At 40.7% G+C, this 23931-nt stretch overlaps 1 protein-coding gene across 1 annotated transcript; it reads right to left on the reverse strand.

The window, feature by feature from the left end:
* Nucleotides 1–235: 235 nt before the first annotated feature.
* Nucleotides 236–23024, reverse strand: LOC120540269 (tripartite motif-containing protein 29-like). The gene is made up of 8 exons (XM_039770872.1): nucleotides 22944–23024; nucleotides 15241–15824; nucleotides 13958–14053; nucleotides 11222–11455; nucleotides 7511–7670; nucleotides 6988–7044; nucleotides 2597–2697; nucleotides 236–404 (listed from the first exon to the last, which is right to left on the reverse strand). Exons 2-8 carry the CDS (start codon nucleotides 15814–15816, stop codon nucleotides 261–263), a joined length of 1368 nt encoding a protein of 455 aa, XP_039626806.1. The 5' UTR covers nucleotides 15817–15824; nucleotides 22944–23024; the 3' UTR covers nucleotides 236–260.
* Between the last annotated feature and the right edge of the window lie 907 nt (nucleotides 23025–23931).

The following is a 23931-nucleotide window of genomic DNA, read 5'->3' on the forward strand; positions in this document are numbered from 1 at the left end:
ATTCTTAGAAATGTACAAAGAATGTAAAAATCTAACCATTTTCAGAGTCATTTTCCAATGAATTAAAAAGTTCATACAATAAAGACAGGAATAAAAAAAAAAATTTAATGAGCAGCAGCAAAAACAACAAATCAGGGTTCACTAACACTTCCAGGCTAAGTTCTTGCTTATTTTCACACAGCTATAGTAACAAACCAGTTCTTAAACAATGCAAGAAAAAAAGTCAAAGATATAAAATCATGTCTGTATAATTTTAAAGTCTATTTTCCACACTGACCTGTTTTATAGTCAAAAAGTGCTAACGCGCACATTCCTTTGTCCTCACTGTCCATTAATTCTGGGCTAACAAAAATGTCATCATACAAATTGTTGCTACTTTGGACAGGAGCCGCTTGTTTCACCTTCTGTAGAAAGAACAGAGACAACATTTATTCAGCCTAACAAAAATGTGCGAACTCTGGGATGGTTATTGTTTCCAGGAAAATACTGAGAAAATGGTCCTAAGTAAGAAATTTTCAGCGCAGAGTTTCTTTTGTTTCTATATGTTTTGGAATATTTGAGACAATTCCAAATGTATTCCTTACTATGAAAATAAAAAAAAACTGTAATTCTATCCTTGAATCTGGATTTAGATCCTCATGTGGCTCTCAATGTGTTCTATGTGACCTAGGTGATCAATCTTCAATATCTTTTGTGTAAAACAAATAACAAGAGTGTGGCAGACAGCCGGGGGTTATGCCCAAGCAGGATGCCTGGAGGAACCAGGAGAAGACAGTCACGCTGGTCTGTATGGGTGTAAAGGGAACCGAGCATGGAAGCTCAACCCTATTGGGGCCTGTGGCCACCACAGGGGGCCTGGAGGATTGTGGAGCCCTGGATGACAGCACTTCCGCCACACCAGGAAGTGCCACTGGAAGACTGTCACAGAGCACCTGGAGCTCATCTGGGTGGCTTTAAAAGAGTTGGAAGGAAGAAGGCAAAACTTGGGAGGAGAGGTAGAAAGGTGGCAGGAGACGTCTGGAAGGGAGAGATCCGAATTGAACAAGGGGGTTTGTTGCATGGGCACTGTCTTTTGTGCTGGACTTTGTAAATAAACATATGTGATTACGGAATATTCTGTGTCTGTCTGTGTCCGGGCTAACCTACCACAAGAGTAAAGAAATTATCAAAATACTTTTCGTTATGGTTTAAAATCATCATTTTCAGAGAAAGTCAGCTACATGGATGTTACAGAAATTAAGCAAACCTTGTAGCCAGGCCAAACACTACACATGATCAAATCAGTAGAATCAACCTAAACTAAAAGGGAAGTTTCACACTCAATGTGACACTTTTTGCTTTTGTCATATAGTGTGCTTAAAAATATTTAGATATGACATTTGTGTACTGTTATAATCGTCTTTCTAAAAATATATTTTAAAATGAGATGGGGGATGGGGGATGCAACGCCACCTCACATGGCGACCGAGCTACAGGCTATGGACGTATATATGTATTGTCAGGGATGCCAGGGGCCATGACCCGGCCAGGATGCCATGAGGGACCGGATGTGGGTCTGTGCCCACCCTGGATCATGTGGGGGTCGCCTTCCTGGTTGCTTTGGGGGCCATGGGTACAGGGCATGGAAGCTCCACCCTGTAGGGGCCCGTGGTCACCGCCAGGAGGTGCCCCAATGCCTTGGGGACCTGTTAACCCAGCACTTCCGCCACACCAGGAAGTGCTGGGGGGAAGAATTAGGACGGAGCCGGAGAGCTGCCGGCAGGACAGCCGGCACTTCTGCCACGCTGGGGCATGGCTAGAGGAGGAATGCCGGGAACACCTGGGGCTCATCCAGGGACTCTATTAAAGGGGCCGTCTCCCATCTTTCGAGGCTGGAGTCGGGAGGCGGAAGGACAAAGCTCAGGAGAGCTGTGGGGGCGGCCGGAAGAAAAGGCATTGTGGCCAGGATTGTGTGTTTTGGGGTTTGTGCACGTGACTGAGGTCTGAATGACCATTGGACTGTGTCTTAGTGACATTATATTTGTAAATAATATTGTAAATAAACGTGTGGTGGTTGAGAAACAACATGTCCTCTTGTCTGTGTCCGGGCCGGGTTCACAGTATGTAAGTAGAATTTCAGTTATGACCGTTACGCGTAGAATTTCGAAGTGAAACCTGATTAACTTTTGTAATTAAGCTGTAAGGAATAAGCCTGCCAAATTTCAGCCTTCTATCTACACGGGAAGTTGGAGAATTAGTGATGAGTGAGTCAGTGAATCAGTGAGGGCTTTGCCTTTTATTAGTGTATATATATATATATATATATATATATATATATATATATACACACACACACATACACACACACACATACACAAAACATATTCACTCATACCGTAACACAAAATGTACTTGGAATTTGAAAGGAAAACCAAAGCACACAGACAATAAAGCAGATAGAATTTATGTACTGCCACTAAAAGCCATGTACCAGCAACACAAAGAAAGACAAATCCAAGCTTTAGTAGTTTTAAATTGCTCCATATAAATTACACATTATTGACCACACAATAATTTCCTTTAAGACATGCAATAGGAACAGAAAAATTGAACATACCGTTGGAGACTTCTTGTTAGTTTTTACTAAAGGTTTCATCATCTTTGAGAATTCAGGAAATGTTAACTTATTGAACGCTTTTTTTATTGCTGGCATTTGCCCTGATGATAAAAAACACAGATAAATTGACCAAAAAAATAATGTTCTAATAGTATCTCCATCATGTTTAATGTTCATTTTTCCATTTGGGTATAATGCCCCTTATTTGTCCTCTGAATAAGGCTGCAAAACAAAAGAGATGTACCTGCTAAACTAAACCTTTAACTGGTGGGTAGTTAAGCTTCAGTCACTTGCAGCAAGTTTATGGACTGTGGATGCAAACTGGAGAGGAACAACACGTAGACAATCACTTCATGTGATGCCTTTCCTAGTAAGAGCATTCAAACCCATTGTGACTCTCATCGCTACATTCTTTGCATTGTTCATCTGCATAATCATTTTATTGTGATCTTTCCTGCACACACAGCTTGAGACTACAGGCAAAATGAAACCAGTTTGCTTTTTGTGTAGTGACTCACAGACTAGTTGGTCTCGCTGATCAGATGATCAGCTTCATGGCAGTGAGCTGTGGACTGACTCAGACTCGACAAGATGATATAAATGAGGCCTGTGACTGAAAATCATTGAATATGTGACAAAGGCTTAAGATGGGACTCACCTCCTATATGAAGAAGACTCGCAGCTGTATTCTCTCTTATTCATTCTAATTGACCACACAAATCCATTTGATTCTGCTTCTCTTTTCTAAATAATGTGTGTCCATGTACATTACATTTGTTCCTTTCTCTAGAACTTAGCCAGGTTTCTATAACTGCTAGAACATATTTTTGTGCAGCTACATAAATCTCCATTTGTTTTATTTTCAAATGTTAAGTATTTTTTAGTGAATTCCTGATTTTAGATTAGATTACATTAGATAAACTGTATTATTCCATTGAGCAAGTTCAGATGCATATAGTAACAGAAACATAAAAAATAAGAATACAGATTCACAGGACAGATAATACAGTCAATCAATCAATAAGTACATTTTTTAATAAACAGTCAATTTAAACTTATTTTTTTACAGGAAGTCAAGTAACTATAAAGTTACTTTTTAAATTATTGTCAATTTTCCTGTTTGTTCTCTCTTGCATGGATGTAATCTGAAATTAAACAGAACTCTGCAATGGATAAACAAAGAACTAAAAAAAAGATACAAAGGGGAAAACAGACAAATAAGGCATACTGTATTAGACAAATGATTCCAGCACTAAGCCTCAAACTTATTTACCCATGAGAGCAACCATTAACTCTTTTAGGGCGGATGTCGACTTTTGTCGACAGGAGGGGTTGAGGGCGATAATCAGCTGTTAATGGCGACAAATCTCACTGTCACGTCACAGGCATTCACTCTGTGCTTGGAGGAATGGTAGACTCGTTGACTCGGCAAATAATCCTAGCATGTGCGTGAGTTACGAAATGTAAACAATGGCAAGATGGCGTCGACATGTGACAAGGGAGCGAAGTGAATGCAGAAAAAGAAAACACTCGGCAGACAATGTTCTGTGCATTATCGCGGAGTCGGACTCTGATTTTTCAGAATTCGGATTTTATTGACAGTGATCAGGAGATCGAGCAAGAGAGTGAGAAGCCAGCATCAACTCATCAAACACCAGCCGATGCCGCTCCAGCGGATCTGCTGCCAGTTGAGCGCTTTCGCGCAGCCGATGCATCTACGGCAAGGTTTGCGTGGGATAAATACACAGACATTGATCCGTTGAGAGCCGATCTGGCTGCTGGACTTCACAAGGCGGCATGGCTTGCTGTTGGACACGACAGATCACCAGTTCAAAGTTCTATTCACTTCTGTAATAAACAGAAGCAAATCCCATGGGGTGAGCCAGGCTGTAATGCCATGCATAAAGTTCATGAAGTTTCAGAAGATGAAAAGAGGTGACAATGCGGTTTTCATGCGGGCAGAAAACTTGGTGGCAGTGGAATGGCATGATGACAAAAGGGTGACTTGTCTCTCTACAGCACACACTAACAATATATGTGAGAAAGTGCAGCAACAGACAATTGAAAAGTTGGCACCAAAGCAACACGTATTGTAAGGAGTGCAATGTGGCAATGACTGAAATTGGCTGCTTTGAGTGACATCCGACTGCGCAGGACTTTGCTGTGTAAAATGTGATGTGATGTGTATGTGAAGTCATAGAGTATGCAGGCTCATACAACATGCAAGACAGGAACATTTGTCAAAAGTAAATATTTTTTGTTGATTTGATATGTTAAACAATTGCTTTGTGTTCTTTTTTAAAAAATGTTTTTGAAAAAATATTCAGCCCTGGGAGATAAGAAATATAAAAAAATAGCCCTAAAAGAGTTAAAAAGCACAGTAGGAAAGCTGTTAAGAGAGAACTATTGTGGAGAAGGGGACCTAAAAATGACCTAAAAAGATTCTTTGAGTATTAGTTTAAAAAAAAGTCAAGGTGAAGTGCATTAGAAAATGTAACGGAGAACACAAAAATAAAAACAGTGAAATGGAGAATACTCTAAACTTGCATTTTTCTGATCATTTTATCTCTGAAGAATCTCTTGAAAGTAGCAGGGACTGCCAAGAAGATTCTTAGTCATTTGGGAAATGCAGATGGAAGAGTGCTACTCAAATTAAAATGGGTGAAGTCTACCACATTGAAAGGAGCAGATAACGTATCTCCTCGAGTTCTCATTTAGGTTAGTGAGTACACACAGAAACCCTCAATATATATTTGTTGAAGATGAGTTAAAACTGGGCAGATTCCTAAATACTGGACACTAGCAAATACTATTCCATTACATGAAATGGGTGATGGGACTTATTCACGTAGCTATAGGCCAATAAGCCTAACTTGTGTTTCAAATAAAAGAACAAAAGCCATCATTAAGGAAAAGATTGAGCATCAGGTGGTAGGAACAGGAATACGAGTGAGCAGTCAGGATTGGTTTAGATTAGGTGATCATGGTTGTACTAATAGGCGGCACGGTGGCGCAGTGGTAGCGCTGCTGCCTCGCAGTTAGGAGACCCGGGTTCGCTTCCGGGTCCTCCCTGCGTGGAGTTTGCATGTTCTCCCGTGTCTGCGTGGGTTTCCTCCGGCGCCCGGTTTCCTCCCACAATCCAAAGACATGCAGGTTAGGTGGATTGGCGTTTCTAAATTGGCCCTAGTGTGTGCTGGGTGTGTTTGTGTGTGTCCTGCGGTGGGTTGGCACCCTGCCCAGGATTGGTTCCTGCCTTGTGCCCTGTGTTGGCTGGGATTGGCTCCAGCGGACCCCCGTGACCCTATTCGGATTCAGCGGGTTAGAAAGTGAAGTGGTTGTACTAATAGGCAAGTAAAGCATGCATTCAGAGAAGTGCGTATGATATTTAGTTTAACTTTCAAAAAGCTTTTGATTATGTCCCATGTGATTGGCTAATGATCATCAAACAAGATGTTGGAATTCAGAGCATTTTGTGTAGATGGGTGTAAAATTGTCTTAAACATCAGGAGCAAATGTTATTGTGAGAGGAGATATTTCATAATGAAGCGATGTTAAAACTGCTGTCCCTCATTGCTGGAGCAGCTCCTCCTTTTAATACAAAAAAAAAAAATTGTGTAAGAACAAAGTGGTTCAGTCTGCACAAGATACTACACTAGATGAAAAGGCAGAGAATAGAGAGTCAGATGACACAATCAAAAGGGACCTTGACAAAATTCATGCCTGAAAATATTTCTGGAAGATGAAGCTGAATGCAAATAAATATAAACTAGTGAGGATGCTGATGAACACCTTAACATTTTATCCTACCAGGTGCCACCACTGCCACTGTTGCCACCACCACCTTTGCAGGGAACAAAGGCTCTAAGCCATTTCATTCATTTGCACTCCCCTCCACAAGCTTAGCATTGCTACAATAGCAGTAAAAAACCTTCTAAACAGGAAAGATTTTTTTAAAAATCAAAGCAAAGTTCCTTTGTTTGCAAATCTTGCTCAAAGATTAAAATAAACACAAATTCAAACTGTCCTCATTCACCAAAAATTAATGACATCAACACACAATACACATGCCGTGCCAATAAGTGAAGCCAAAGCAGCCAGTAGCCAAATATTTAGTTTGGTGTCTAGTCTCAACCCTGGTTGATGGGAGGCCTAACGCAATAGGGGACTACAGGCAGGAAAATGTGGCATGGTTCAGGCTCACCCAGGCCCTAGAAGATGGTAGAAAAGGTGTGCTGGCATTAACGGACAGGGGCATGCAACATTTCATCTGGATGCCAGGGACGGGAAGGCTTGACCTCTGACTACAAGATGTAGATGTAGATGTACAAGGGACAACGTGAGGTTCTAAGCAATAGCAAGTGTGATTATGCAAAGATGATTTAAATTCATACCTTTAACAGGCCAATCTTTCAGTTTAGGCTTCTTACAGACAACCACTGTTCGGCTCACTGTGTGGGAAAAAAGAAGATCTCTATAAATCTATTAAGTTATATAAAATGAAAAAAACAGGAACAGTCTTACAGACTTTAGCATTAAATATTGTTGAGCTCACAATAAAGTAGGGGAAAAGATATTGATTTTCAGAGTTCCATCTTCAACAACTGTGAAAGTTTCTTAGGTAATTTAGCTCACCTTAAGTACCAATGAAAATATACAGATCAAAGAGAATAAAGCAGGAAAAAAATAACTGGAATTTGCTACAGCTTTAATGGTTCAGGTTTCTGTATGATTAATAACTAAGGTTTATTAAGAACTGGATTCACATTAGCCTTAGATTCACTGTTTCCTCCGCAAGCTAATCAGACTCACTTGTATACTGATAAATGTTTCAATCACGTTGTTCTTTCTCTACCTCGTAATGATATACTACAGTAGATTACAAAGCATATTGTTTAACAGATAGATAATACTAACTTGACTTGGTTACTGCCGTGGATATCTTTTCCCAGATACTATCAAGCTGGACCTTCATCACATGAGCTCCTTTAGAAATTTCATTAAAGTTCATTTTGGTGTTGATGGCAAGGTAAGGAAGAGGATTATCTGTCGACTTTGTACTCATGGACTGAAAATACTAAAATAAAAGAAATATTGTTAAACACATTTGATACGGTTCACATGCTCTTAGAATTTTTCAAATCTTTGGCTCCTTCTTTCCTTTACCTTATTGGAAGGAACACATTTTCTTTATTTCACTCAATATCTGCATTCATCATCCTTATTTTATCAGTTATGATATTCCATTTCTTCTTCAGTATTTAGCTCTGTTTGCTGGGCTCCCTGTGCCTGCTTTAAGACCAAATCGTCCAGAATGGTGATGCTCACATGATATTTTATGATACTGACTACACACTCAGTACTGCTGTTCTCGGCACTGGATTGATTGCCTTTGGTACTGCAATCCAAATTCTAAAGCTCTGACATGGATCTTCTCCTGCTACCCAGGGTGTTCTCTCTGTTTCTATGCTCTTTCATAAAGTCTCAGTTTCAGCCTTCTTCCTTTCATACCAACCCTAACCCTACCCTCCAGCAGTTATGACCAGGATGTCTCAATGCCACCCTTTTCTCTCCTTACAATCAAAATGCTCTTCATTCTTGATCTTCGGGCATCTGTAGAAGACACATTTTCTTAAGCAGCACTTTAGGAATCAGTTGAATTTCTGATATATTTTCAATAGATTCTTCCTTAAATTTCCTCTGCTAAATGCAACCCTACAATACATATTTCATACTCAGTCAAACACTATACCATTATTGTCAAAAGACTTTTCACTTTGAAATTAATAATAATGATAGTAATAATAGTAATAAAAAAGCTAATAGTAGAGAAATGTGCACTGAACAAACAGTAAATGTTGCCTTTAGATATGGAGAAATAGCTACAGTTATAACAGTAGTGTACTGCATTAAGGACTAATGGGGCACAGCCCCAACACATGCTGTGCTAAATAAGTAAGAAGTTTCCATCATTTATTTACCTTCATACAGAAACATTTATAACAACTTTAAATTTGTCTTCTTAATCAATTTTTCCACTTTTCAATCCAAACCTCAAGGTTTTGCAGTTTCATTTTTGGCAGTTCATTGCCAACACATCTTCCTAATCAGCAGGTAGCTGCAAGGCTGTCAAATTATGAACAGTGAAATCTGTACTGCTGGATTTTGTCAGATGATGACGATGTCAGAGCTCATTCCATTGACCTGTCGTCATTTAAGTCAGTTCAGGTGGCAGCATCGCATTGTTTGAACGGCTGTGCAGCAATCAATAAATAAACTTGAATGTTTCACTAGTTGTTACCAGCAGAGGGACAGGTAATGTCATTAGGTCTGTTAATTCTGAAATTGGAGAAATCTACACACAGTAAAATTATGGGATGGGCCCTCTATCATTTTCATGTGAAAAACCCAACTGGGTTATTGTGATCAGCACATGTAGTCATTTAGCTTAAATGTATACTTTTAATAATGGAGGTCTGTACACTGGAATTACTGGTAAATGCTTAACAAAACAGCACTCAGATTCAAGTCGGGGGAGTGCTATAATATTGAAAAAGAAAACCAAATTTAAAACAAATACAGTATATCATAGTTGTGCATATTTTGAATGAGACATTTTAACCCATAGATGATTGTGACTTTAGTACAAAGTCAGTTTTTTATTTTTTTACAACAAGCTTTGCAGTATTTCATCACTTATGCACCCAGCCATATTATACAGTGGAACCTCGGTTCACGAACGTCTCGTTACACGCACAACTCGGTTTATGACCAAAAAGTGCGAGTGCGTGCTTTCCCTGTGAACTCTTTGTGCTCTGTTTCATTTCCCTTCCAGTTCTTACACGCTGATTACTGTATTTAAGCACATGTTGAGCCGCTCCCTGTTCATTGTTCTCAGTCAGATGTGCGTGTTTTATCTGTGATCTCTTTGCGCTCTACAGTATTTCGTGTGCTTTTGCAGTTAGCCAAGGCTTCTAAGCAAGTGAAGACTGGTGAGAAGAAAGTTTTGCAGAAAATTGAAATCGATGTAATAAAAGAAATTATTGAAAAGTATTGAGCATGGCATTCGTGTTACTGATCTTGCCGCCGAGTACAAGAAGTCAAAACCTACGATTTCGACTATTCTAAAGCAGAAAGAATCTATTAAAGCAGTTGATGTTGCAAAAGGAGTTACAGCGTTAACCAGGCAGAGGCCTCAAGTGCTGGAAGAGGTGGAAAAACTGTTTACCAGTTCACTCATTTACCAATGTGGGAACCCTTGTGTTTTCAAGCAGCACAATGTTAACAAAGCCAGACTGCCAGGGATGTGGAGGGCAAACACGAAGGGTTGGGTCACAAGGACTTTGTTTTTGGAATGGATGCATGAGGCTTTTGCTCCCATCAGCTAAACAGCTAAAAACACCAGAAACCCAAGAAATCACACGAGAGAAAACATCTGAAGGAAAACATCCCTCAATCATGGAGCCAGACTCTCCCTCAAAACTGTAACCTCCTCTCCACCCAGTTCCTCCTCACTTCATGCCAGAACTAGACTCATGCAAGGTTAGTTTTTGTATTACGGATTTTTCAAATGTTCATTTTTCAGTTCATAGCGTAAATTGTTGCGGTGTTACTTTTCACTTTTTTCAAATGTTCATTTTTTTCCCCCTGTGCTTAAAACTCATTAAAAAAAGTGTTTATACAGCAATCGGTTGCAAGGCTATAGCACAAACTCCTGTAATGTTATTTTCTTGGTTGCTTGTTGTTGGTTTTTAAATAAAGTTCGGATTTGTTCAAATGTTCCTTCCCACTAACACCCGTGCTTACAGTAAAACTCATTAAAATAAGGTGTTTATACAGCGATCAGTTTGCAAGGCTTTAGCGCGAACTGCTGCAATGTTACAGAGAGGGAGAGAGAGAGAGAAAGAGAGAGAGGGAGAGAGAGAGAGGGGGTGTGCTGCAGAGAGAGAGAGAGAGAGAGGGAGGGCACCTGCTGCTGAGAGAGAGCAAGAGAGAGAGAGAGAGAGAGAGAGAGGGCACGTGCAGCTGAGAGAGAGAGAGAGCGAGCCAGTGCCTGCAGCTGAGCAGGGAGCCTGGGTGTTTTGTGTCAGTGTTATTCAATTTTTTTACATTAGTTTACTATTACACGGTGCATTCTATGGTGTAATTAACTATATTTGTGCTTAATCTTTAAAAAAATATATATTTACATACAGTTCGTACGGTCTGGAATGGATTAATTGTATTTACATACAATCCTATGGGGGAAATTAATTCGGTTCACGACCAAATCGGTTTGAAACGAATTATGGCCGTGAACCAAGGTTCTACTGTACCTGTTTATTTCAGCTTCAAATTCCTGCCATGAAATGGATGTCAGTCTGTTGTAGAGCATATTCACAAAAATATCTTGTGGCCTAATTTAGAGCCAAGGACTTTGGGAGAACACCTGAAACACTGAAAGATGCCCAAAACAACTTGCAGACCACACACTTAAAAAATAAAAGTAATTTAAATGCATCTTAAGCTCAAGATTAGTTATAAGATTTGTTCCAAAAACCAACCAATGGAAAAGCTTCTTTTCAAATAAATTTAACATTTGTTGATTTAAAAACACAGCGCCCAAGATACAAGTTTAGGGCAGGTTACCTGAACAACAGTGATATGATCATCTGTGCTTGAGAGCTTTAGCAGTCGGTTTTGTTTTTGCTTGAGACCACCAATTTCTTCTTGTACCTTCTTCATATAAGTAGAGATTTCAGACATATATAGTGCCTGTCTTGACTCTATCATCTCATTGGCTACTTTCTTCCTCTCTTGGATTGAAGAGATCAATTCATCAAAAACTTTTCTACTGTCCTCTTTCTCCGTCGTTGCAGAAACCTATCAAACAATGTGTATACACTGTCAATGAAGAATAAAAAGCTTTGTAGGGAAATAAGAGTAATGTTCATAGGGTAATGAAAACCAGGTAATGGTCAACTGTTCAAAAAACAAAAAAACAAGCATCAGATTGGCTGTAAAGGGTTAATCCACTGGCCTCTTAAAGTCCACGGTACTAGAAATATACATAATATAACAAAAAGTTCTCAAATCTGCTTAATCCAATCCAGGATTCTAATGTGGCCACAGCCAATCCTGAAAGGACTGAGGGCAAGAAGAAGAACCAACCCAGAGATGATGCCAGTCTATCATACAACCCACAGATGAACAAACCCACACTATCACTGGGCCAATTTAATCTAACCTGCACTTCTTGATGCAAGAGAAAACAGGAATATCCAGAGAAAACCTTAGGCAGACATGGAGGGATTTTGTACACTCTGTGAAGTTAATGATGGTGGACACTGGATTAGAACCTAACTGTAACTGGGCTGACCATTTAAAATATTACTGTTTATCATCCAATACTTTCTTTTTAGCAGTGTAATCTTTCAGTAGGATCATTCAAAAATTAAATGACTATTGTGACAGATTAAGGGTTTCCTCGCACCCTTGTACCCTCAGACCACACGTCACACACCCGGTAAAAGTCCAAAAGACGAATATTTATTATAATAATAGGTGCACAAAGCACGCTCCTCTCCACAATTCTCAAATAAACAATACAATAATCCAATAACCAATCCTCCACTCCCAGACGCTTAGCCACCCTGCCTCCCAACTCAGCTCCTCCGTCTGGGATTTCCCACAGTCCTTTATACTGCTTAACCCAGAAGTGTTTCACCCTCTCTGACCATGTGACCTGGAACACTTCCGGGTCAGATAAAAAATCCTTTTTTCTTCACCCAGGAAGCACATCATTCTCTTTGTCCATGTGACTATGACGTACTTCCTGGGCGTAAGGTAAATAGTCTCTGGGTCTCCCTGCAGCGACTCCTGGCGGCCCTCATGGTATCCAGCAGGACTGTGAATAAAATCTCCATAATGCCCTGCTGGTCTTCGGGGCACCTCCATACTGCAGGGAGGGCTCCACCTGGCGGTGTGGGGGTATTGGCCGGGATGAACAGCTGGCCATACATCACACTATTAATACATTTTGAGTTTAAGGAGACTAAACAAAAGTTTTCTTGATAATACAAAAAAGAGTTACTTAATAGCACAATATGAAGAGGACCTTATCCTCAAGGCTAGAAGTAGAGAACTTGGTTCCATCCTTGGAACTGAATAATAAAAGTCATATTGAGAAGAACAGGATGAAGAAGGTGGCACACCAAACGTGTGACTAAAAAAGCATGGCCACAAGTCCACAATGGAAAGGCTACCTATCAAAAGTTCCTTTCTTCTCAAACATCAAGAGGTTTTGTTTTTCTAAATCTGGATTATTTTCATTTTACTGTATTTCCCCTTCATTTTTTCCTTATCTATTTTTGTTCAATATTTTTACTTCCTTTAATAGTTCTTAATAAACAGTGGAGCATTAAAGAAAGTTCTGACAAAAAATAATCATCTCGACATTGTGACTTGAGTACAACCAGAAAAACTCCAAACTTAATGAAAGCAGAAAATAAAACAAAGACGTAATCATGAAAATACACGCAAGGGTCCCCACATCCTGACAATGTCATATTTGAAACCAATAAGGCCTTTCTGAACTACAACAGCATTCCCTAATTTAACAGTTAGATACTAAACATCTTTTCTGTTACCTTTGGTCATCAGTCTGTTGTTCTGCTGCGATTGCTGGGACGTGTACTCTACATATGAGGCACAACCTTTTTATGGTTATTGCCAGTCTGAAGCAATGTTCCTTTATATCTTTCTAAATAATGAAGAGGTCCACATTTCTTGAGAATCCCACTCACATAAACCTCTTTATAAAATCTAGAACTGCAAAATCCCAAAATGCAAATGTGCAGAGATTAAAAGATAATAAATTGTGTGCATTTCTGTAGTGGCCATGGGTGGTCCTATATCACCTAGCACATGAAAGCCCACTACTTTAGTGACGTGTTTCAAGAGCATTCGTTAAAGTAATCAGGATCAAGCAAATTCTCTGTTGGTTCAAGAGAAAAGTACGGAGCTCCTTCCAGCACCTTATCTCAACTGGTCCCTAAGACTTGTGAGGCTCCGATTAAAAACACATCTTTATGCAATTCATCACAATACGTGAGTGGCATAAAGACGAGGATAGTTGGAACTTATTGGTTTTCTTTGGGGCACGTTCAACTTTTTTTTCCGGATGGGTATTTGAATTGTGAATTCATTTGTCGGAGTTCTGTGACAAACAGGCAGACTAAACCCTAGTTATTTGGGATGGATTTAGGATTTCAAAGGTGTATTTATGCAAACTAGCACAGTACTGTCATATGCACGTTTCTACTGAGTCATTCATAACGCATCCTGTATGGTGAATGGTCAAACTCTGATAAGAAGAGTACAAACCTTGACTGACTCCATAGCTAAGTTAAGATCGTCCAGTTCCTTCTGTCTTCTTCCAAGTTGTTTTTCAATGTCCGTGTGCATCTCATCTATGTGAACCTGTAAGAGTAAAGCAATAATGAAGACAACATTTGGAAGTGTTTTCTTGTGTTGTTTTTCCATTCTTTGTGTTGAACTTCCCATATGCCATTTGCTAAAGGTTAACACAAAAATTAACAGAAAGGTACAAAATTTGGACATTATGCGATTTCCCCACAAGGCATTATGGATGTGGCCATCCTACTCCTGCCCAACAGGATACACATCTAAGAAGTTGGTATCAACAACTGGGGACAGTGTCCTTTAAAACAGAAGGAAAAACAGAGTCAAATTAAAGACGTTAACTATCATTAAATAGCAAAGGGAAAGGTTAAACAAGAATCAGTACAAAGGTATGAGGTAGAGAAAACGGGAAACAACTGGAGCCTCGTTCCGCCATCAGCCCCCGGAGCAGCTGCTCACTTACACTTAGACACACTTTTATGTGTACCCCAAATGTTAAGCATGGCCATTTACCCTGTTGGGCTCCCTCTTCATGACTTTCTCCTTTCACCAGTTGAGAGTTTGCTCCTTCCTCCTGTGCCCCCCTTGCACTTTAAATGAGGCAGCGTTAAGTCCTGTTGTAGGGTCACTTCAGACATCAGAAAAGATTGCAAAAGCCTTACCAGGCCAGGTGAGTATTTTAAATGGCGTCTGTGCACCCAGGAGCCTTAGGCAGCCTCATAGCCAACTACACAGCTAAAGGGACAGCATGGTCCCTTGTGCTTCATCCCCGAGTTAAGTACCCTATAGTGGTCATGAACTCTTGTCACTTCTTGTATTACCTCCTTTTGTAGTAAAAGAGTTGGAATATCCTCATAACTGGAGAGTCCCCTGCCTTTTAGTGTCCCTGGGGCACATGACAGGCTTCTGCTTTGTGAATACTGGTGTGTACGGAGCATATCGCCTCCTTTCTGGCACTCCTTCCAGAAAACTTGTCCTGTCCTGCTTCTCACTGCCAAAATCTCATATCAAAAGTTCACAACAACAGTCATTTTTATCTATTTCTGCCAGCTTAGATAGGACTCAGGTCTGCATCCCCTGTCACATGGCAAAGTGGAGTGCCTAAAAAAATGCATTTACTTTTAAAAATCTTGCAAAGCAGAATATTAAAAAAATGAAATATAAAATGGTGGCATATGCAAGCACATTAGAAAAAATGCTGCTTCAGCGAAGGTACAAAAAAGGAAACGTATTTGATCACTTACCTGCTTCTCTGCCCTTGCGCTGGCAGCGGAAAACACAACATGACTCCTGTGATCCTTCTCGTGACAGAGTCCACAAATAAATATGTCATCACTTTTGCAAAACAGATTCTTGATTTTCTGATGTGCAGGACAAATTCTGTCCTCCAGATTCCTGATGGGACTGACAAGCTGGTGTCTCCTGAGAGCCGGTACTTCCCAGTGTGGCTTGATGTGATCCTCACAGTATGAAGCCACACACACCAAGCACGAGTTGATGGCTCTCACCTTCCCTTCGGTACAGCAGTCGCACAAAGGCTCATCAGAATCTGCGTCATCTTCTCTAGGTCCGCCATCCTGTCCAGGCACGGGTGTTTCTCTCATTTCATTTTGCAGCCGACTAATCTGAAACTCAAGCTTATTTGAATATATGCTTTTGCAGTGTGGACATTCATATGTCTCTGCCTCTTTCCAACAATGGTTTATGCATCTTGTACAACAATTGTGTCCGCAAGGGATTGTGACAATTTGCGTAAACGCATCCAGACAGATGCTACAGGTTAGAGTGCCTTGAATTAGCAGTGGTGTGTACCCTGCCATCCTTCTGCCTGCAAAAAGAAAGAGTGAAACAAAAGTAATGGAAAGGACTGTTGAGGCAAATGGATGGTAGAGTAAAAATATACCTGTGGAGAAAGCAACATCAGTAATAATGGAAGGGCCTGCATATTTAGCTCACATCTAATCCAAGGCGACTTACAGCATCCGTGTAGAGTCCAAGTGTTTACGTTGTTTTATTACAAACTGAGTACACACCGAGTTTAGGGTTGGGAGCGCATACAGGGGCACACTTTTAAAACTGAACATCTTAGCCCCACACTATGCTACTTGCATCAGCAAACACCATCATTAGACTCTAGCTCAAAATGTGAATGCTGTAAGACATTTCTGGTGTGGCTTCTAGAAAGATTTCCAGTAGTTACCAGTAAATGATTTGGCAGAGTCAGAGGTGACTGTGCAAGGGTACAGACCTATAAATATCTGGGAGTGCAGCTGGATGTCAAACTGGACTGAACTGCCAATACTGATGATCTGTATAAGAAAGGTCAGAGCCGACTATACTTTCTGAGAAGGTTGGCGTCCTTCAACATCTGCGATAAGATGCTGCAGATTTCTACCAGACGGTTGTGGCGAGCGCCCTCTTCTACGCAGTGGTGTGCTGGGGAGGCAGCATAAAGATGAAGGACGCCTCATGCCTGGACAAACTTGTTAAGAAGGCAGGCTCTATTGTAGGAATGAAGCTGGACAGTTTAACATCCGTGGCAGAGCAACGGGCGCTAAGCAAACTCCTGTCAATCATGAAGAATCCACTGCATCCACTGAACAGTGTCATCTCCAGACAGAGGAGTAGCTTCAGTGACAGACTTTTGTCACCGTCCTGGGAGTAAATGCTAACATTACTTAAAGTTATTGTCTGCTTTTACATGCATTGTTATCACTCTTTAATTTAATATTGTTTTTGTATCAGTATACTGCTGCTGGATTATGTGAATATTCCCTTGGGATTAATAAAGTATCTATCTATCTAGAATTAAAAGAAATGGTGAACAACTGAATGATGCTATAGTGGGGGGGATTGAGCAGTTCAGAATACATAGCTTCAGTCACATAATCCTCCTGAAGTGACTCCATCCTAAATCACGTCAATACTCAAAGCCAGCAGGAGAGGGATGAGTGCTTGGACTCATACTGGACTCTCATCTAGGTCACCATCACTGAATAGTTCCTGTAAATACTTATACCTAATGGGTGAGAAGAGTGAAGACTTTACCACACTTCTCATGTGTCTTGATTTGTGAAGATTTCATCTCCTTCTTGCAGGAAGGACTGCAGCACAGTTAAGGTGACAACAGCTAACAAAAATGGTCGCTGCCATCTATAGGCCTCCATGGGCTTAATCCAGTTATGTTCAAGTTAATACTCTGAGAAACCAAAGTCTCCATCAGGTAACTTGAAATTGAGCTTGTGGCAAGGAAGACTGAGCAACTCTGGGAGATATGAACTGAGACGTGGACCCAAACTGGTATGGCACTGGTCACCTATACCCTGAAATGTTCACTGCAACCTTTTCATTTTACAGTCTAGGTGGCAGAAACACATGCCGTATTATGTAACCGACTTCTACATAGCGTCTAATTCTTCACTTTGCAAGTGTTTAGGGGATTTCTTACAGAAATGTTCTTTATGCTTTCAGTGACATCAGGGAGCATCAGGGTGTCACTTTTAAAAGGCAAGCAGGTGAAGGTAGGGTTAAATCAAAAACAAATCCTTAACTTCAACCAAACATTCAGTGACGATGGAACTACAAAACTATATTTCTAGTACGACATGTCACAATATAATCACTCACAACTTCACCTGCACTTTTCTTTGTCACATTGACTGAATGTGGGCTCTGAAAATCCACAGCACAGCATGAGACGAACAATCCATTCTCAGAGAATTGTCATCTCCCAGGCTCAGTCCCCGCTAAGTCCCCGCTAAGTCCATTAATTAATACATCGTTGGCCATAAACCGGCAGAGATGTTCATCTCAGACAGTTTGACTCATGCAAGTGGAGGACACATCCTCTCCTGTCTGTGGACAGCATGTCATCCTCTGGCTTTTTGTTCAGGTGGGCTTTTGATGGTAGATGATAATTTCTCAGACAGAGCATTCATTGTCATGTTTCTTAACATCATGAAACTACCCTCTAAAGTGCAGTAGATACAATATTTTTTTTTATAAATATATATAACTATTACTGTCCTTTATTTGATTCTTGTAGAAAACTCTAAGCTAGTCACTGGGCCACAAAGGATTGCCACACTGCACTAAGATCACAAGCTTGGAGCTGCCACAAGTACTGGCTGATCACAATAAGAACAGAGTTCACTTATAAGATTTGAGACTGTTTCATTCTATTTAGCTCTTTTTATATATTCTACAATTGTTTGATTGAACCCATTTTGCATTACAAGTGTGAAACAACAAACTTCAGGGAGAACCTCCACAAGGTCAGGGTTTAAGAAAAAATATTTTATGTTGAGTGATTTTTAATCAGTCAGTTATTTTCCAACCCGCTTTATCCTAACACAGGGCCACAGGGGTCTGCTGGAGCCAATCCCAGCCAACAAAGGGCGCAAGGCAGGAGTAAACCCCAGGCAGGGCGCCAGCCCACCACAGGGCACACACACACACACACCAAGCAAACACTAGAGACAATTTAGAATCGCCAGTACACCTAACCTGCATGTCTTTGGACTGTCGGAGGAAACACGGGGAGAACATGCAAACTCCACGCAGGGAGGACCCAGGAAGTGAACGGAGGTCACCTGACTGCGAGGCAGAAGCGCTACCACTGCACCACTGTGCTGCAATTTTAGAAGTACTAAAAAATTATTTATAACAATACTGTTTTTATACGGTTCTTGCTGTATACAATGACAGATGCTAAGGTCAGTTTTTACTTTTTACATATTTTTCTCTTCCATTTTTCATGCTTTACCCTTTCATTTTGTTGCTATGATGCTACATGCCTTCAGACTAGACTGACTGACTGACTGACTGATATGAGACATCCTAATGGCCAGTTATTTCAGATCAGAGCATTTGTCAACTGGCGTCCAAACGTTCTAAAGAGAAAGAAAAGACAGAGAAACAATTCTATTGTTGAGTAATCAACTGAGGAGCAAGTAAAGACATATTGGCAGCGACTAGCATTGGTTTGCAACTACAAGTTTCATTTCAGTCTGTGAATGACCAGCTGAGGTGATCATTAGAGTCTGACACAAGCTATTTCAGACTTGCCTCTTGATTGCCATTTAAATCTCTACCCCTTGGACTTTCGGTTACATATTGGTCTTTATTTAAAGATTGAAGCGGTTTTAGCACAACGATGTGCCATTTGTGCCAGGGGCTAAGATGGCAGCTTTCATTTTGAATTCACATTTTTCTATTTCTCCCTGTCCTGGGTTTACTTGCTCAGAGCAAAAGCAATATCTGATGTTTAGGGAAGAGCTTTAACAGAAAAAAGAATATTTAATTACATGCCAATTGGAATTAGAAAAGTAATGAACTTTGAGTTTGGATGAACAGTTATTTGAATTTTTTTACAATTATGATTTGATTTAATAATCTCTGCTACTCAATTCAAAATGATATCTTAATTGGTTGTGGTACCATTCATGGTGTGTAATACTGGAGGGCCAGTTCAGAGCAGGCATTCAGATGAAGGTGGCTTCCTACTTACCATTGTTCGCTCTGGAGACTGATGATGGATTTGATTCAATCATTCATATAAGAAGCACAACTGGAGGATGTAAAAACTTGGTGCTCCCAACTCAAGTTTCAAAGAGGCCAGGGGCTTCTTTGTCATTTTAGTCAGTCAATGATGATCTTATGGATTGCATTTTACAGAGCCCACCAGCTCAGAGAACTGTAGAGTTCAGACTGAGAAGCAGCCAATTATAATATATTGTACAGTAATCCCTCGTTTATCACAGGAGTTTGGTTCCAAGGCCGGCCTCAATAACCGAATTTCCGTGAAGTGGGGACACCATATTTATTGAATCATTTAACGTGTATTTGGACGTTTTACAACCCACCTTTTACTCTATTAATAAAAGGGACAACTGCTAAGCAATATGAAATCGGTAAATAAGTTTACAGTTACCGTATAGCGAAGTACACGCAAAAATATTGTGATCGGCAGTTGCTGCCGCTGCTTACTTTCTCAGCGATCGTCATCATTCTTCGTTGGCATTTAGGCTCAGCACCAGCCTTGGAAGAAGGAGCACGTTTGGGAGACATTGCAGGGGTTGAAAATTGAAGCAAAGTTCAACACAAAGAAACCACAAAAAAATCACACACAGTACAGTGTAAAGTAAACCGCTCGGCGAGAAAGCTTGAAGCTTAAATGGCCGTGACAGAGAGACAAGGGGAGGTGCTGTGGGATCTGGGCATCAGTCAAAGCACCAATCACGGGCCCGATTAGAAAGCTGGAAGCTGTGATTTGTCGTCTCCCTCCCATGTACCAATCACAGCCCGTGTTACAACGCACTTAGTCACCGAACTTGTTTTGTTGTTCTTAGACTAGGAAATACTACTACTATATTTAAAGACCCGCAAAGTCGTGAAGCTGCGAAAAGTGAGCCGTGAAGTAGCGAGGGATTACTGTACTATTAAATACTCACTTACGATACGCTACAAAAGCAACGAGATGGCACTGATCAACTTGGGTCAAGGCATTGGCTTCACTAACAGCACCCCATGTTAGTCCCCTCTGTTATTCGTAAAAAACACAAAAGAATAAACACTCAAATGTATTTCAGTTGCAGCGCCTCACAATAATGAACAGAAAAAGTCAATCAATCCTCAGCGCAATAATCAGCATACCAACCTAAAAAACGTCCAAATTTCATGAACCCACTCCAATTAATGTGACGTCACTGTTGTGGAAATGATCCTGGCAACCAACTTTAAAAGATGGGACTGCATGCTGAGATACTGTCGAATTTGTAAAGGTTTTCTAATAAAGGAAAGACTTGAGTGAAAGACAAATGAGCAGACGTTCTGGGACCGAGCCATCTTCACAGCGCAGGCTGTACTGTGAAGGACATCACTGCAGGTTCAAAGCCATTTCATCCACTCCTCAGAATGAGACACCCCAGAGTTTTTAGCCAGCAGACTACAAACCCACCGTGAAACCCGCTGAGCAGCTTCCCCAGCAGAGACGGTTATTTTGGGCATTTCATTTTGAAGTCTTTGGGATTTTGGCTTTTTCTTGTCCTCACTACAAGCACCATGAAGCCCTTTGATTTAGTTCTTTCTCCGAGACTGGCCATGATTTCTCCCTGCTTTGCCCTTCAGAAGTTTATTCTCCATTACTCACTCTTAACCTCAACTGAGGAGGCCTTTTATTTCTGGAAAGATGTAAGGAGTCACAATGATGTCTGAGTAATGCACCACCCTACAAGGGCTTCATGTCAACCCAGTCAGCACTCCTATTTGTGCCCAGTGCAGACGTGAGCAGCTTTCAAATGAAGTATTAATGTTTAATACAAACATTTGAAAGATGGAATATTTAGGCAACAGCATGAAAATAAGGTCACAATGCCGATTTAAAAACGGCTGTTGCTGTGGTTAATGTTAATATCGGTGACTGGCCTGGCACAAGGAATTAAAAAATCTTTAGCTCCAATTTATGTTTGCTTCTATTACCTAATGTAAAAAAATCACATTGAAGAATGAAATCAGAAAATAAAAATGTTAGACACCCAATCAACAAAAATGTTTCAAAAGGAAGTACATGAAATGCAGGCTGGTTATGTCATAAGCACTTAGTGACAACTAACAATGATTAACCTGACTGAATGAGGAACATCATGAAAGTGTCCTGCTGATAAACCAAGTGACCATTTCAGAGTCCTCCTGGAAAAGTAACGCTAAAAACAAAAAAGTTGTGTTTGCAGGCATGTTGGCTATGCATTGTGCCCCCATATAGTTCTGTTGGGAAAATGGCAGAGCAAGTCACTTAGAAAAAGAGGTGGCAAAACTCGTAGCTAGACAGTGAGTGGCCTATCACACCCTGGACACGCTGCAGTAGAACAGCCGCTTTTCAGAATTTCACCTTTCAAACCACAGTACAGCGTCAGGAGAATAAAAGAAGAGGAGCACAGAGAGCATCTCAGCCATTGCTGCGTTCCGCTCTGTCGATTTTTAACTTGGATCTCCTGCCGGGGTCTGCCTGAGGCTTAGTAGGCTGGTACAAACGTTGGATTTGCCTTATGAATGCTTTGCGCATTTTGTGTGTGGATTTGGATCCTGCTGTGGCTCTGAGGTGGCACTTTGACCAGAGAGACCTTTCCACTGCGTGACTCCCTTTAGAGGGACAGGGCCATTGATGGAGGTGCACACAGACACCCCAATTAGCATACATTTCACTAAATTGAAATGAACATTTACGAGCAGCTTGTCTGATAATATTGATCAGTCCAGTTTATTGCAGTTATTTTATAAGGATATCATTATTAGTAACTTACCTATGAAGTTAAAAACATAATAACTATACGGCTAATATAATGAAGTTGTCTTCAGTTTGCTCCGAGGCTGCTCCCTCATGCCCATCTGCAGTGAGACCCTCACAGTTTGGATCTGGGACTCGTTTTCTCTTCCTCTTTATGTTGCCAGTGTGTATTTTATAAATCTGAAACTACTGTACTTGTTACTTTAAAAGTTATCCTCAGACTTTTCTTACAAATCAACTTTTTTAATGAAGTGAACTGAATTACGTGGGTTTAAAACTGAATGGACAGACAGGATAATAAAATGTATGTGCTATATAGTATAAACACACTGCATAGAAATCAAGCTTGTTTGTGGGCTTGGTTTGTTCAACTACAAATACAATACAATACTTACATTTTATTACATTAAAAACTAATGAGAGTTCTATACTAAAACTGTGAAATCTGATCCTGTCAGCAGCCTCCTGCCTAGTCACCCAGCCAGATGTCGCTGCCTTTCACAACCGTTGAAAAGAAAAACAAATTGCAACATACAAGGAAACTAAGAAAAGCAAAATCAGGAGAACTTGCAACAATAAAATCACCAAATTGTAACCTTGAAAAGAAAAGACAGAAAAACTGCCACAAAAAGTGTCGTAGCCAAACGTTTGCTTTATACTTACAAAGGCGGACAATTTTATCAAAACAGCACAGGTGAGGAGCAGAGCTGTGAAATGCAGAGTCGCTTCCCAGGTCAGGTGATTCACAAACCTGTCTGACGGGAAGTGACCTGCCACGACGTCACACCGAGAGCTGGGTGACTTTAAGGAGCAGGTGACTCTGCTGCTCATTTGAAGGCTTTGACTGGAATAAGGAAGCAGGCGTCTGACTCACAGTCCTTCTTTCTCACCTGTTACAGGGACCACCTTAGTCTTCTAATTTAAGGACACAACAGTGGGCCCACACTACCTGTAATGTTTAGGCAGTGAGTGTGTTTGTGGCACTGGGCTGCATGTTCTCCAGGTGCCATTGTTAATTACCTGCTGCCAGTTCTCTAACACACCAGTGACTCCAGTTAAATTTCTGTCCCACAATCCCACAAGGGCGAAAGGGCTGCTGTTTACTGTTTAAAATGCTGCCTGACAGACTTGGACCTTTGAAGACAACCAAAGACTTAAGGGTGTTGATTCTATTGAGATGGTCAAATGGGCAAGTCACCACCCTGCCCCGCCATGTAAAAGAAGAGTGCAAGACCGATTTAGACCTGATTGGTGTCGCACACACAGGAATGGCGAGTCTCTCACACAGACTTGTCTTCAGGGGGGCAACAAGAGCCTGCAACATTTATTCTGAACAGTTTCCATTTCCAACCCTAGCATGGGAGAACATCAGCCAGAAGATGACTAATGTCATGTTCTCATCAAGTTCTTCCTCAAAAACAGACAAGCACACAGCAGGAGCTGCCATTTGTGACGGAAATAGCTTGAGCAGCATGCTTGCTACTGCAGTTCCTCCCTTGTCCAGCAGATGCTTCAAAATCCCCGTTCTTATTACTGAAGGACTTTGTATCGGTGGCTTCATTATGTGTTACCACAATAAATGGGGTTCTCCTTGTTGGAGTCCCAAATCTTTCCTTTGTCTTTCTCATTTTGTTTTCAAACTGGGACTGGG

This window comes from Polypterus senegalus, chromosome 12 (assembly GCF_016835505.1).
Source record: "Polypterus senegalus isolate Bchr_013 chromosome 12, ASM1683550v1, whole genome shotgun sequence".
In the NCBI taxonomy this organism is placed as follows: domain Eukaryota; kingdom Metazoa; phylum Chordata; class Cladistia; order Polypteriformes; family Polypteridae; genus Polypterus; species Polypterus senegalus.